Here is a 12,116-nt window from a genome sequence, read left to right on the forward strand (position 1 = left end):
GACTTTATATCTTGTTACAGAGATAGACAGTTGTGCATCCATGTTCATTGTCACTCTGTTCACAACAGCTAAGAATCAGAATAAACCTAGATGCCCATCTACTCATAAATAAATAAATAAATAATAAAAATGTGGTAGAGAGACACAACTGAACCTTACTCAGTTGTGAAGAAAAGCAAAATAATGAAATGTTCAGGTAATGGAACTTGAAAAACAATTATACCAAGGTCACCCAAGTGCCAGAAGACAAACACTACCACATGTTCTCTCTTACATCTTCAAATCCTTTGCTTTGTGTGCTTAACCTGGAATATATGTGACAGCCAGGAAACTGAGAAATAGGCCATTGGGGTACATTTAGGGATAGGGGATAGAAGACAGGTGAAATGAAAAGGGGGGTGCATGCAAGCAGAGGAGTGAATGATAGGGGCAGAGCAATAGGGGATGGAGGGGGAACCAAGATGAAGGGTGCAATGGGAAGCCACATGGCAGCCAATGACATAGTAAGCTAAGTAAACTTGAGGTTAGTAGAATGCATGGGGCATGAAAAATGAGGGGCGGAGTTATCAGGAGCTGAAGGTTTAAACTAGGAGAAGAAAAGGGGGTGGGATAAGGAGTAGGTTAACCCAAAATAAGGATGTATGAAGACTCCCACTAGTTTGTAAACTAACTAAAACCAAAAAGCTAAAGAAAGGAGCTTGAACAGACAATGCTGCTCCCAGAAGACAGGAGTTATTACATAAACTTTCAGTGCTGGCACAGGTTATAAACCCCCCACAAGCTATTGGTCAGGAAGGCCTCAGAGATGTTCAAAACATACCATAATGAGATGGTTAGACCTGATTACTGAAGACACCATATACTGGTTGTAGGACGTAGAGAAATAAATCTTGAATTGATCAGAAAACTCACTCAGAGCTAAAGATGCTAGGCTGCCTGTTGGGAGCTGACATCAGTAGTCTTGCTGAGCAATGGATCTTGCATAGTACAATGCCAACCTATTGGGCGGTATGTGCCCAAGGGCACAATATGGCAAGTCTGAATAGGGGTACAACTACTCCCTGACTGGATGCAGGAATGTTCTACAACAACGAATCCACACCTTATATAACAAACAAAGGCAAAATCCACTCTTGGTAAGTCATAGGCCCAGGGGTAACCTATTAATGTTGTATGGCTAAACAGTCTTGTTTTCAAAGTGCCTTCTAAGAATGTGTTTATACCCACAGATTTGTGCTGTTCCCAATCTTGATGAAGAAACTTATTGCAGTGAGTAGTGGTTAATGCAGAAATTAATACCTGCCCAAAATGCTGAGAATAAGCAACTGTGAGTGCTCAGGAAACATCTCTGAGATGGAACAGAAAGAAGATAAGAGACAGAGGATGAGAAGTAAGGCTTGAAATGCTGTCTTCTGGACATGATGACTTGGCTGCTACACACATGGACTCACAGCAGCTGTGATTACCTGAATAAGACCTACAAAGATCAAGACAGTCAAAATTCCATCAGGGACAGAAGAGAGGAGCAAAAGGTCCCATCCCTACAAGAGTTGATATTGGAAGCAAACAAACAAACAAAGAATGCAGAGGCAGGCGGTTTCTGTGAGTTCGAGGCCAGCCTTGTCTACAGAGTGAGTTCCAGGACAGGCTCCAAAGCTACACAAAGAAACCCTGTCCAAAACAAAAACAAAAAACAGAGAGTCAACTTTCCCTGAGAATGGACACTGATGAGTTGTTCATGTCTCAGTGGATAACCCATGTGCACATGACCAGCACTAACTAGACTCAGCGGGTTTAAAAAACAAAAATGGGAGAAGATAAAGCCGAGAGGGATAAGATTAGGAGATATGTTAGGGAAAGCCCAGTTGTAGTTGGATTGCAGGGTAATATTGCAGGAAGAGACTGGAAGATATATATGACCAAGATATATTGTACATATGCATAAAACTTTCAATGAAAAATAAAGTAAAATTTAAAAGACACAGGTGAGCTTTCTGCTCTTTTGTTATGTGAGGAACAGATATCTTCTCCTCCAGAGTATGAAGCATTCAAGGCATCATGTTAAAAGTCAAGACCGTGTTAGACACCAAGACTAATAGCACTTTGATGTTAGGCTTCTTTAAATTCTGAACTGTAAGAAGTCCTGCTCTGTGTAAACCTCCCAGTCTCAGGTATCCTCGTTCAGCAGGACAAAAGTGAACACATCATCAGATACTCAAAAGACGTGAGTTTGGGAGCATAATAAACACATAATGAACACATCACAGGTAACAAGTGCTTGCCCCACAAGCTGACCCCTGCATTCTACACTGGAAGGAGAGAAGCAACTGCAGAGAGTTGTCCTCTGACGGCCACGTATACTTAGTGACACACACACACATACTTTTAAAGGAAAAAAGACAAGCGAGATGGCTCAGGTCTGGTGACTGAAGCTCATATGCATGTGTCTTATGTGGAGACACATGAGCAGAGCATTGTAATAGAAGTTAAAACTTGCTTATATATATAAAACCAAGAAATTAAGTAGACAAGAAATCAGTCTTACTCTCAAATTCGACCTCTGAAGTACAATTATCTACTGTTAATATAAAAACTATTAGTCTAAATTATTAAAATAATCAACATTAAGTAAAAATCCAGTATTTCTCTTGTCTATGCTTCAAATATTACTAAGTGCTAAGAATAACAGCTTGATACATTTGATGAATTTACTTTAGAATACTCAAAAATGTTATTACACCTAAAATAACAAGAAAACATTGACCTGTTTAAGAGAAAATTACTATCTAAACGACAAGTCAGCATCTATCTCTCTCTCTTTCTCTCTCCCCCTTCCCCTCCCCCCCAACAAATAAAAGGCAGAAAATGCAAACATTCATAAACAAGTCTTTCTGGACTCAATGTCTACCCATTTGACTTATGCACATTTGCTGTGGGATGGTCTGTATGTCAAATGTGTTGCTCTGATTGGTTAAAAAATAAAACACTGATTGGCCAGTAGCCAGGCAGGAGGAAGTACAGGCGGGACAAGGAGGAGAAGAATTCTGGGAAGTGGAAGGCTGAGTGAGGGAGACACTGCCAACCCCCGCCATGACAAGCAGCATGTGAAGATGCCGGTAAGCCACGAGCCACGTGGCAAGGTATAGATTTATAGAAATGGATTAATCTAAGATATAAGAACAGTTAGCAAGAAGCCTGCCACAGCCATATAGTTTGTAAGCAATATAAGTCTCTGTGTTTTCTTGGTTGGGTCTGAGCGGCTGTGGGACTGGCGGTAGACAGAGATTTGTCCTGACTGTGGGCCAGGCAGGAAAACTCTAGCTACACACATTATACAGTAGGCATTTGGGAAAGGATTCGTTTATCATGCATGAAGATATGGGTTAGTGTACTATAGTTACACACATTTAATCTAATGTATAATAAAACCTTCCATGAGGATTAGAGATACAAAAGACAGAACGGTGTTGTGGAATATCAGTTTAAGATGTGTTAATTTATTTACTCTGTGGAATATTTGTTTAACAATGCAATGGTGTGTTGCATTTGTTTAACTCTGTAAAGCTATGTTACTTTGCCTGCCTAAAACACCTGATTCATCTAATAAAGAGCTGAACAACCAATAGCAAGGCAGGAGAGGGATAGGCGGACAGTCAGGCAGAGAAAACATATAGGAGGAGAAATCTAGAGAGAGGAGGAGAAGAGGATTCCAGGGACCAGCCAACTAGCCACCATTTTACTTTACTTCTAACACCAGAGTAAGAAGTAAAGAAAGATATATAGAATAAAGAAAGGTAAAAAGCCCAGTGGCAAAACTTAAAGAGAAACAGGATAATTTAAGTTAGAAAAGTTGGCTAGAAATAAGTCAAGCTAAGCCAAGCATTCATAACTAAGAATAATTCTCCTTGTATTTATTTGAGAGCTGGGTGGTGGGCCCCCCACAGAGGAAGACAAAAACTAACTACAGACAGGCCCTAGGTTTGATCCCCAGGCTGCAAAGGGCTGGGAGGAGGAAAGAAAAAAAAAAAAAAACTTCCTTTAAAATCACCCCAAAATACACTTCTCACACTCCTACTTTGTGCAGGAAATGATTACAGGTGTATGGTACCACACAGGACTTCCATCCAGTTTAAAATCCAGACAAAACGTTCAGGTGTGAAACAAAAAGATGAAATTAAATCATACCTCAAACTCGGAAATCTCAGCCAAGTTACTTTCATCTGATTTCTCTGGCTTTTCACTAGCCCACTTGCTTGCCGCCTCAGCAAGCTCCTTCTCGGTTAGCCGGCTGGGTTTGTCTAGTATCTAACAGAAATAAAGAGACATCGCTGTTAGCAGTCTTAAAGGCCTCTAACATCAAGAAGCACAAAGTACTGAGAGTAAGTCTCTCCCCTTTCCACTCCTTCAAAAACATTCAGCAAAGAGCCAGGCAAAGTAACACGTGTATTCAGCCCAGCACAAGGAAGGCTGAGGCAGGAGAACAAGTGTCAGGCCAGCCACAGCTACACAGAGACACAAAACTCAGCCCAGAATTCCTTTCAGACAGACACATGGACTATACATCACTCACAACTTTATTTATATAAAACTTCAAGACCTCATCTAAAGAACCAATGCAAAAAAAATGACAAACATATATAAATTGTATGTAGGATACACACAACATCATACTGATTACATTTTATCTTTAATTATGTTCCAATGAAATAAAACAATGGTTAAATTCTCTTACAGTAAGTCCTTCTTTAAAAGATTTATTTATTTATCCATTCATTCATTTTACTGTGTGTGGGTGTTTTTGCCTGCCTATATGTCTGTGCTTCACATGTGATCCTGCTGCTCCCTGAGGCCACAACAAGGATTTCCTGAGAACTGTGAACCACCATGCAGGTAGAACCAATCAAGCCCTGGTCCTCTAGAAGAGCAGCCCTAACTGCTGAGCCACCTCTCCACCCCTAACGTAAGTTCTTAATGCATGAGAAAGGCCAAATACGTCATCTTCATAATAAGTCAGACTCATTGCACCAGAGTTTAAAGACTTAAATTTCATTGTTTTGTCATAATATTACTTTCTCTAACCAAATACAATATAATCAAGGCAGATCTTGGCATGCAGTGTGGTTTAATCACCTGTTAGATGGGACTTATTTCCTTTTACAAAGCAGTTGTGAGAATAAATAGGCCTAGAACATATCTATAATAATGTCTGGTACTTTCTCTTTTCCATATTTACTGCCATCAATCTATTATAGCGAGACAAATTTGAAAGAGATGAGTGAGTTCATGGAGGAAACATAAAGACAAAGGAAAGGTCTTTTGTGGATGAATGAGGGCCTGTGCTGTGGATGAATATGGGAAGCAGCACAGCACAGATTATAAAGCCTTTCCTTAGAACCATTACGGTGGCCCTCTGACTCCATCCTATTTCCTAGAACCATGTTTACCAACTAGACCCCGTCGCCCCTAACTCTTAAGAGTGTATATGTGTGTGTCATTGACCACAAAATCAGTTTATGATGATTAATCTTGACTTCCAGCTTGAACGGATATGGCATCAACTAAGAAATACGCCTCTGTTGGGTCCATAAAGCTGCTTTCAGTAAGGACTGACTGAGGTGGGGAAGGCTTGTGCTCATGGGGCCTTGAACAGGTAGACATGAGAGGACCAAGGAAAAGGCAATACTGCTGTCCTCCAGACATCTGAGCCCAGCCTCTCTGGCCTTCCAGAAAATCTCCAGGACTCTTTCAGGCCTTAGCACTGGTCTGGGACCACTGACGCATCCAGCCTAGTGGACTAAGCAGCTCAGGTCCTCGGCCTCTCCAGTGTGCTGCCAGTCAGACTACCCAGCCCCTATTGTTTAAACCAAGGGAGAGCTTGCTTACCCTTTTCTGTGTTCACACTGCACTAGTTCTATGCACTACTCCAGAGAACCTTGCCTAAAATACAGTCCCAGTGAAAACAAACAAAAACAAAAAAGAAAACCACCTCGGCAGACCTGGTGCACTGCCATGAATAAATTACAACCAAAGAACAACCTGACAGAACTCCTCAAAAGGGACGAAGGCAAGCCTCATCACCTCAATTAGAAAAACAAGAAACAGAACTATAGGACAGGCTGGCCATGGGTTGTATTTATCATGTGTGTGTGTGTACACACAGCATTGTGAGAGAAAAACATTTTCCTTAAATATACTTGACTATTTTGACTTAATTATTCAGAGAAACTACAGGTCTCTGTAATCCCAGGAACGGTTCCAAAAAGCTGCCAGTCGTTTTTTAATAAGAAATCAACAAAAGTGAGCAAAGACTGTAAAAAGAGGCCTTTGCTCTAAGATACCCATAACTGCCTAGGAAAGCTTATCACAGGACAAACACTTGGCCTAGAGAGGCCACCAGTGATCTTCAGAGATTTCCAGCTGGGAAAACTGGTCTGCATAATACAGTTTTGAGGGCTAGAGAGATGGCTAAAATGGCCAAGCGTGCATACTACTCTTACAGAGGAAATGAATTTGGTTCTCAGCACCCATGCGATTGGCACATAATCACCTGTAACTCTAGCTCCAGAGGCTTCGAGGCCTCTGATCTCTGGCACTAGCACTCACATGCACATACCCACACATATGCGTCATTACAAATAATCTTTTAAAAAAGCAAAAAGAAAGAAGGCAGCCACCCAAAGTCAACCCTAACCTTCCCTGCCTTTGCACAACGCAGCACACAGTATCAAGCAGGGGCTGATGCTTTATGTATGGCTCCCATGCACAGAATACAGTTTCTTAGTCATTTTCCACAGATCTCTCTAGTGTCAGCTCACATCACAGACTGAAACTATCAAGCCTTCAGAAGACCAAGAGAGAAAACTTGAAACTTACCCCAGGTATAATACAAAGCCACTCCATTCAGCTTTTTTTCTAAAGAAACTTAAATTCCTCATTTCCATTCCCTACCCATCCAGAAGGTTGTGTTTTTATCCCTTGGCTCTTTTGTTTGTTTGTCTGAAGGCAGAGTCTCAATCTGTAGCCAAGGTTAGTTCATGCTTATGCAATCCCTTTGTCTCAGCCTTCGAGTGCTGAGATCATGGGTATAAGATGCTTACCCAGCTCAGATGGTTAAAACAGTATCGTAAGACAGTATATCAGTAGAAATATAAAAAAATTTTAAAAGAAAACAAAAACATATCCAAGAAAATATGTATATTTAATTTTATGAGAGGTTTATGCCTTCAAGAGAGTTACAGAGCCAATCCAAGCTAATGACTGAGGAGTTCCTGTAAAATGTAAAGAAATCCTACCACAGGAACTTTTCTGTCTGTCCGTCCATCTGTTACAGAGTGTGTGCACTTGATAAGCTGTCACATGGAACTACTCTCTAATGGTTAAAAACAAACTCTGAAAAACTACACTCCCAAAGCCATACTACTTGCAGGAAGAAGCCCTGAGCTGAGAAGGCAATCTAAGAACTAGGAAGTTGAAGGAGGGTCACCAAGACCATACCAAGCTGGAAAACTATTCGTCAAACATCTGCAAGGCAAGAACCTCAAGTCCACCCATGCCACAAACACAGCAAAAAACAACCCGACATTTCAGAATCCCAAGATCTGTAAGGGCCCTCCAGTGATAAGATTTGTCCCAGAAAGGTCACTTTTTCCTCTCAGGCAGAGAAACTACTGTCCCTGCGGACCAATAGCAGACTGACAGGTGGTAACTATTTCTGCTAAAAAGTCAAGACAAAAAGTAAAGAGTATCTGCACCAAGTTATGAGCATGGGGAAGGGTGAGGGGCTGACAACGGTAACTAAGTGAAGAAACATGGGCTCCATCTTGTCAACGCATTCTGAGATTCGAGGAAGTAAGAATAAAGAATGCTACGTGAGGAGCAGCTACCACTTGGAGGCAATTATTTGCTTCTGAAACTTCAGTCTTTTATAGAATTGAGATTTAAACCTAGCTACACAGTTTCTGTATGGGTTAAGTAAAAGGACATACAGCATATCAGGAATTGAGTGGTTTTAAACACATGTTAAGCTTCTGCCTATGCCCTCAATGCCCCCAAATAAAAGCAAATCTTATGAATGCACACCCCATCTAAATATGCATTCCCGTTTGAGTATGATGAAGATGAGCAAAGGCTACAGCAGCAAACACTAACCTTGGCAAAAACTATGGAACAATATTAATGAGAAAAAAATGATCATTTATTTGGGCCTCTAATATTTTGAAGTTGTGATGACTTCCAATTCAAGCTTTCAAATGGGTCCGTTAAGCACCATGGGTACACATGACACTGTTTGTGCTGGGCAACCCATCATCTTTATATTGTAGTTCTACCTAACTTTAGAAAAGTAACAAACCTTGGATGAAGAAATTGCTGAAGAGCTTGAGGGTGAAGTATCTCTTGATGTTTTCAAAGACTGGATGGATCTCTCTTTACCTACATAACAACAGCAAGAAAGATTGTAGGACAAGAAACAACACAAGATGCCATTTTCTAGCTTATGTGTTTCCAACTAATAAGGAAAGCCATATATGTACTTTAAAATTGAAAGTTCTCACCACATTACTATATTAACATCTAAATCTACCTCTCTTAGTACCACCACAAAACGTTAAAGTAATGTAGAATGAAATAATATCATATATGGCAGTCCAGGCCACACCAATATCAACTGGTAAGTGTAATCACAGAAGTGCTGAAAAGGGCAAAGCACACTTTAATTAGAGGCTCCACCAACTTCCTTGCCTAAGTTCTAGAGACTTAGGCTTCCAACCACCTCAGGTGGTATTAAATAACATCTCTTCCCCAGGTCCTGAAGACAGGAAGCCACTCTATACCAGTGGCTCTCAGCCAAGGACAGTTTTGTCTTTCCTACTCTGGCACTGGGTAATGTATAAATCATGATGGTTTCTGTTGCTGAGAATCTTTAACATATCATAATATAGATACAATGAAAGTTATTACAGCTACTATATAGATACCACAGAGCAACCAGTTAAGAGGCAGCCCAAAGAGTAATATACACAGGAAGTTTAGCAGGTACTCCTAAAACATTCACACTATTTAAAAGAATTTAGAAATCCATTAATTCAGAGCACTGATCCAGAACCTGGCATAAATGATGTTAACAACTGTTTTTGTTTAAAATAGACCTCTATAAGATAAAGTTATCACCATTAATTATTTCAGATACTCACATATTGTTACACCCAACCATTTTTAATAGAAACGTAAGTGAGAAAATATATGGACATTATTACATTAGTAGGTTCAACAACTAAAAATTTATTTAATTGAATTTGGTTTTTAGTTAGATAATTTATTATTTAAACTGTTTTAATATCAGTTTATAAAATTATTAAAAGTAAGTTGTTCCTGATTTTAAAAACATCTTACTAATAGCTTTCAACATAGAATCACTGTGTAGTCCTGAGTTCTGGGAAACTAAGGATATCACTAGTTCAAAGCTGCTTTACAAAGTGGCCACACAATGCTGCCAAAGCCCAGAAAGGGGAGAGCCGGAGAGCAGGCAGGAGCAGAAGCAGACACCAAGTCACCTGCAGAGGGCAGCAAAGCCAGCTTTAATCAGAGGCTCCACAAACTTGGAGCTCCTGCCACAGCTAAGCAAGCTCTGGAGACTCAGGCTTCTAACCACCTTGGTATTAAACACCTCTTCCCAAGGTCCTGAAGACAAGAAGCCACTCTGTGACCAGTGGCTCTCAGCCAGCAACAGTTTGTCCTTCCACCCTGGCACTGGGCAATGTGTAAAGATATTCTGATTGTTTTACATGAGAGAATACCATATACAACAGCAGACCTAAGATGATACGAGATTCTTCTATGGGGGATAGCCCCATTCATCATCCTTAAGAGAATCATCTGGTTTCAGTAATGCTGAGGCTGAGTGCGAAACCCGTGCTGCAAGTTTAGATTTCCAATTCTGAAGTTTCAACAGGTTTTTATAAAAGACAAAACCTCGACTGTTATGGTACCATAAGTTCCAGGCCACCCAAGGCTAAATAGTGAGACCCTATTTTTAAAATAAATAAATTACTTGGGGGGGAAAAAAACCCCAACAACCACAATATAATCGTTATGACATCCTCCAATAGCCAAGAACATAATTCAGTTATTCCTTACTATACTCTCAATTCATGTGGCAAATTGTATACTGCATTGTAAAGTCTACTCTACTGCCCAAATCTCCTAGAGCAGTGGTTCTCAACCTGTGAGTTTCAACCCCCTTAGGGAGTCACATATCAGATATCCTGCACATCATATTTACACTAGGATTCATAACAGCATCAAAATTATAGTTATGAAGTAGCAACAAAATGCTTTTATGGTCGGGGGTCACCACAACATGAGGAACTGTAGTAAAGGGTCGCAGCATTAGGAAAGTCGATAACCACTGTCCTAGAGGAACAAGTATCGTGACTTTTTAGTAGCTCTGGTCTATACAGCCTGAGAACTTAAGAACTCAAGTAGGCACTCAAAATCAAATAGAAAGCCAACTTATTTTTTTACACTCAAGTTACAAAGTCTTCTCTACTGTATTGTGAACCAGCGCAGCACAGGCTAAAGGCGTAATTATGTTAGGTAGCTAGTTGTATATGAAGTCAGTCATTGGGAAGGCCCTCTCCCTCAAACACAGCACACTGTAAAACTAAGACCTAAAACAGCAAAACTCTGACTTGACAAAGAATGGAATCTGAGTCATCTCTCTGGCTCTGAACGGAGTCTGACATTCTGGCCATCTACTCGGTCTGAAAACTACTGTGGAGCTAAGGGAGATAGACGTACACCCTTTGTCCTCTTCCTTAAAAGCTAATCCAAATGGGCGTGTCAATCACTTGTGCAGGAAAACACCCTTCTGGGCACACTCTCTCTCCCAGACACCTTTGCAACAGTAGAAAGACGTTTAACTATAGATGGAGAACTGATCCCTTTGGCCACTAGCCATTCTCCCCCTTCAAGTGTGCTCCTTTCCATTCTGTAATAAACTCCACCTACTATCTAATATACTTATTACCTTCTGTGTGGCTCATCTCAACTGCTTTCAAGATCACAGGGATAGGGAGCCCAGGAAAGGCCAGAGCAAAATCCTGGTGCAGATTACATATTCAATTTTAGCATGCACTAGCTAGAACACAGGAAAACAATAGCAACAACACACCACACAGAAAAGATGACAACTCTACAGCTGTCATCCTCAGACTCTGCTTCACAAACAGGACACCGCCACTGTAGCAAAGCCAGGTATGACCCCAAGTGTAGCCTTACAAGTTGTCCTGATTTTAGATGCTCAGGGGTTAACGTAAGCAGACATCAACCAATCTCAGTATGCAGAAGCAAAGGATTGCTGACGGCACAGAAATGGTTTCTCACAAACACTCATTTATACCTGCTTCATAAATGAGTGGACAAGCAAGAAGCAAGAGGCAAAGACATAAACAAAGACAACAGCAAACACTGCAAAATACGTAGAAATCTCTAGCTCCCACTGCCAACAGACTCACTACTCTAGTCTCTCTCCTCCTGTGGTGGCCATTCCTGACTAGGAATGTCTGGCCTGCACAACCAACTAGCTGGCTATATTGCTATCCAACTCTGGTGATAGTAAGATACTTCTCCATTTCAATAAGTTCTCAAATCAAACCTCCCACCCCTTCAAAATTCCAGTTCAAAACCTACTTCCAAACTCACCTCTTCCTGGATTTGCTTCATTCTGTCGTTTGTAGGACGAACCAACACGTGCAGACTCTAGGGAAAGGTGGCAGGGAGGAATTAACACCAGCACCTCTGGCCCTGGAGGAGCAAGGTCAGACCCCAGAAGTAGGAGCAAAGAGAAGAGCTACTTCTGAGGACTTGCTGGTGATCCTCAACACCTCCACCCCACTTCAAGCTGAGCTGCCCGAGCAGCCCTAACTGAGGAAAAACCAAAGCAGAACAGGAAAGAACCAACCATTCTGCATACTACAGTGGTCACTCAGAGAACTAACAGACACCTGAGGGTTCCTACAAATCAGCTTTTTACAGAAGAAATGTATAGTCATCTAGATTAATAAACAGATGCAAAAAGAGGCTTTGTATGACCTAAAAATGGGTCTAGTAAAAATATC

General features: G+C 40.9%; 1 protein-coding gene across 5 annotated transcripts in view; it reads right to left on the reverse strand.

Annotated features, from left to right (window-relative positions):
• Positions 1–12,116, reverse strand: part of Pphln1 (periphilin 1) — an 84,736-nt gene that overhangs the window by 26,850 nt on the left and 45,770 nt on the right. For 3 of the 5 annotated variants that reach the window (XM_059246855.1, XM_059246853.1, XM_059246857.1), the window contains 3 exons: positions 11,701–11,757; positions 8,351–8,430; positions 4,186–4,305 (listed from right to left, as the gene is read on the reverse strand). In XM_059246855.1, the coding sequence (XP_059102838.1) occupies positions 4,186–4,305; positions 8,351–8,430; positions 11,701–11,757 (257 nt within the window). The remainder of the gene's footprint in view (positions 1–4,185; positions 4,306–8,350; positions 8,431–11,700; positions 11,758–12,116) is intronic. The other 2 variants (XM_059246856.1, XM_059246854.1) reach the window with 1 other exon arrangement.

The sequence above is a fragment of the Peromyscus eremicus genome, chromosome 20 (genome assembly GCF_949786415.1).
Source record: "Peromyscus eremicus chromosome 20, PerEre_H2_v1, whole genome shotgun sequence".
Classification (NCBI taxonomy): domain Eukaryota; kingdom Metazoa; phylum Chordata; class Mammalia; order Rodentia; family Cricetidae; genus Peromyscus; species Peromyscus eremicus.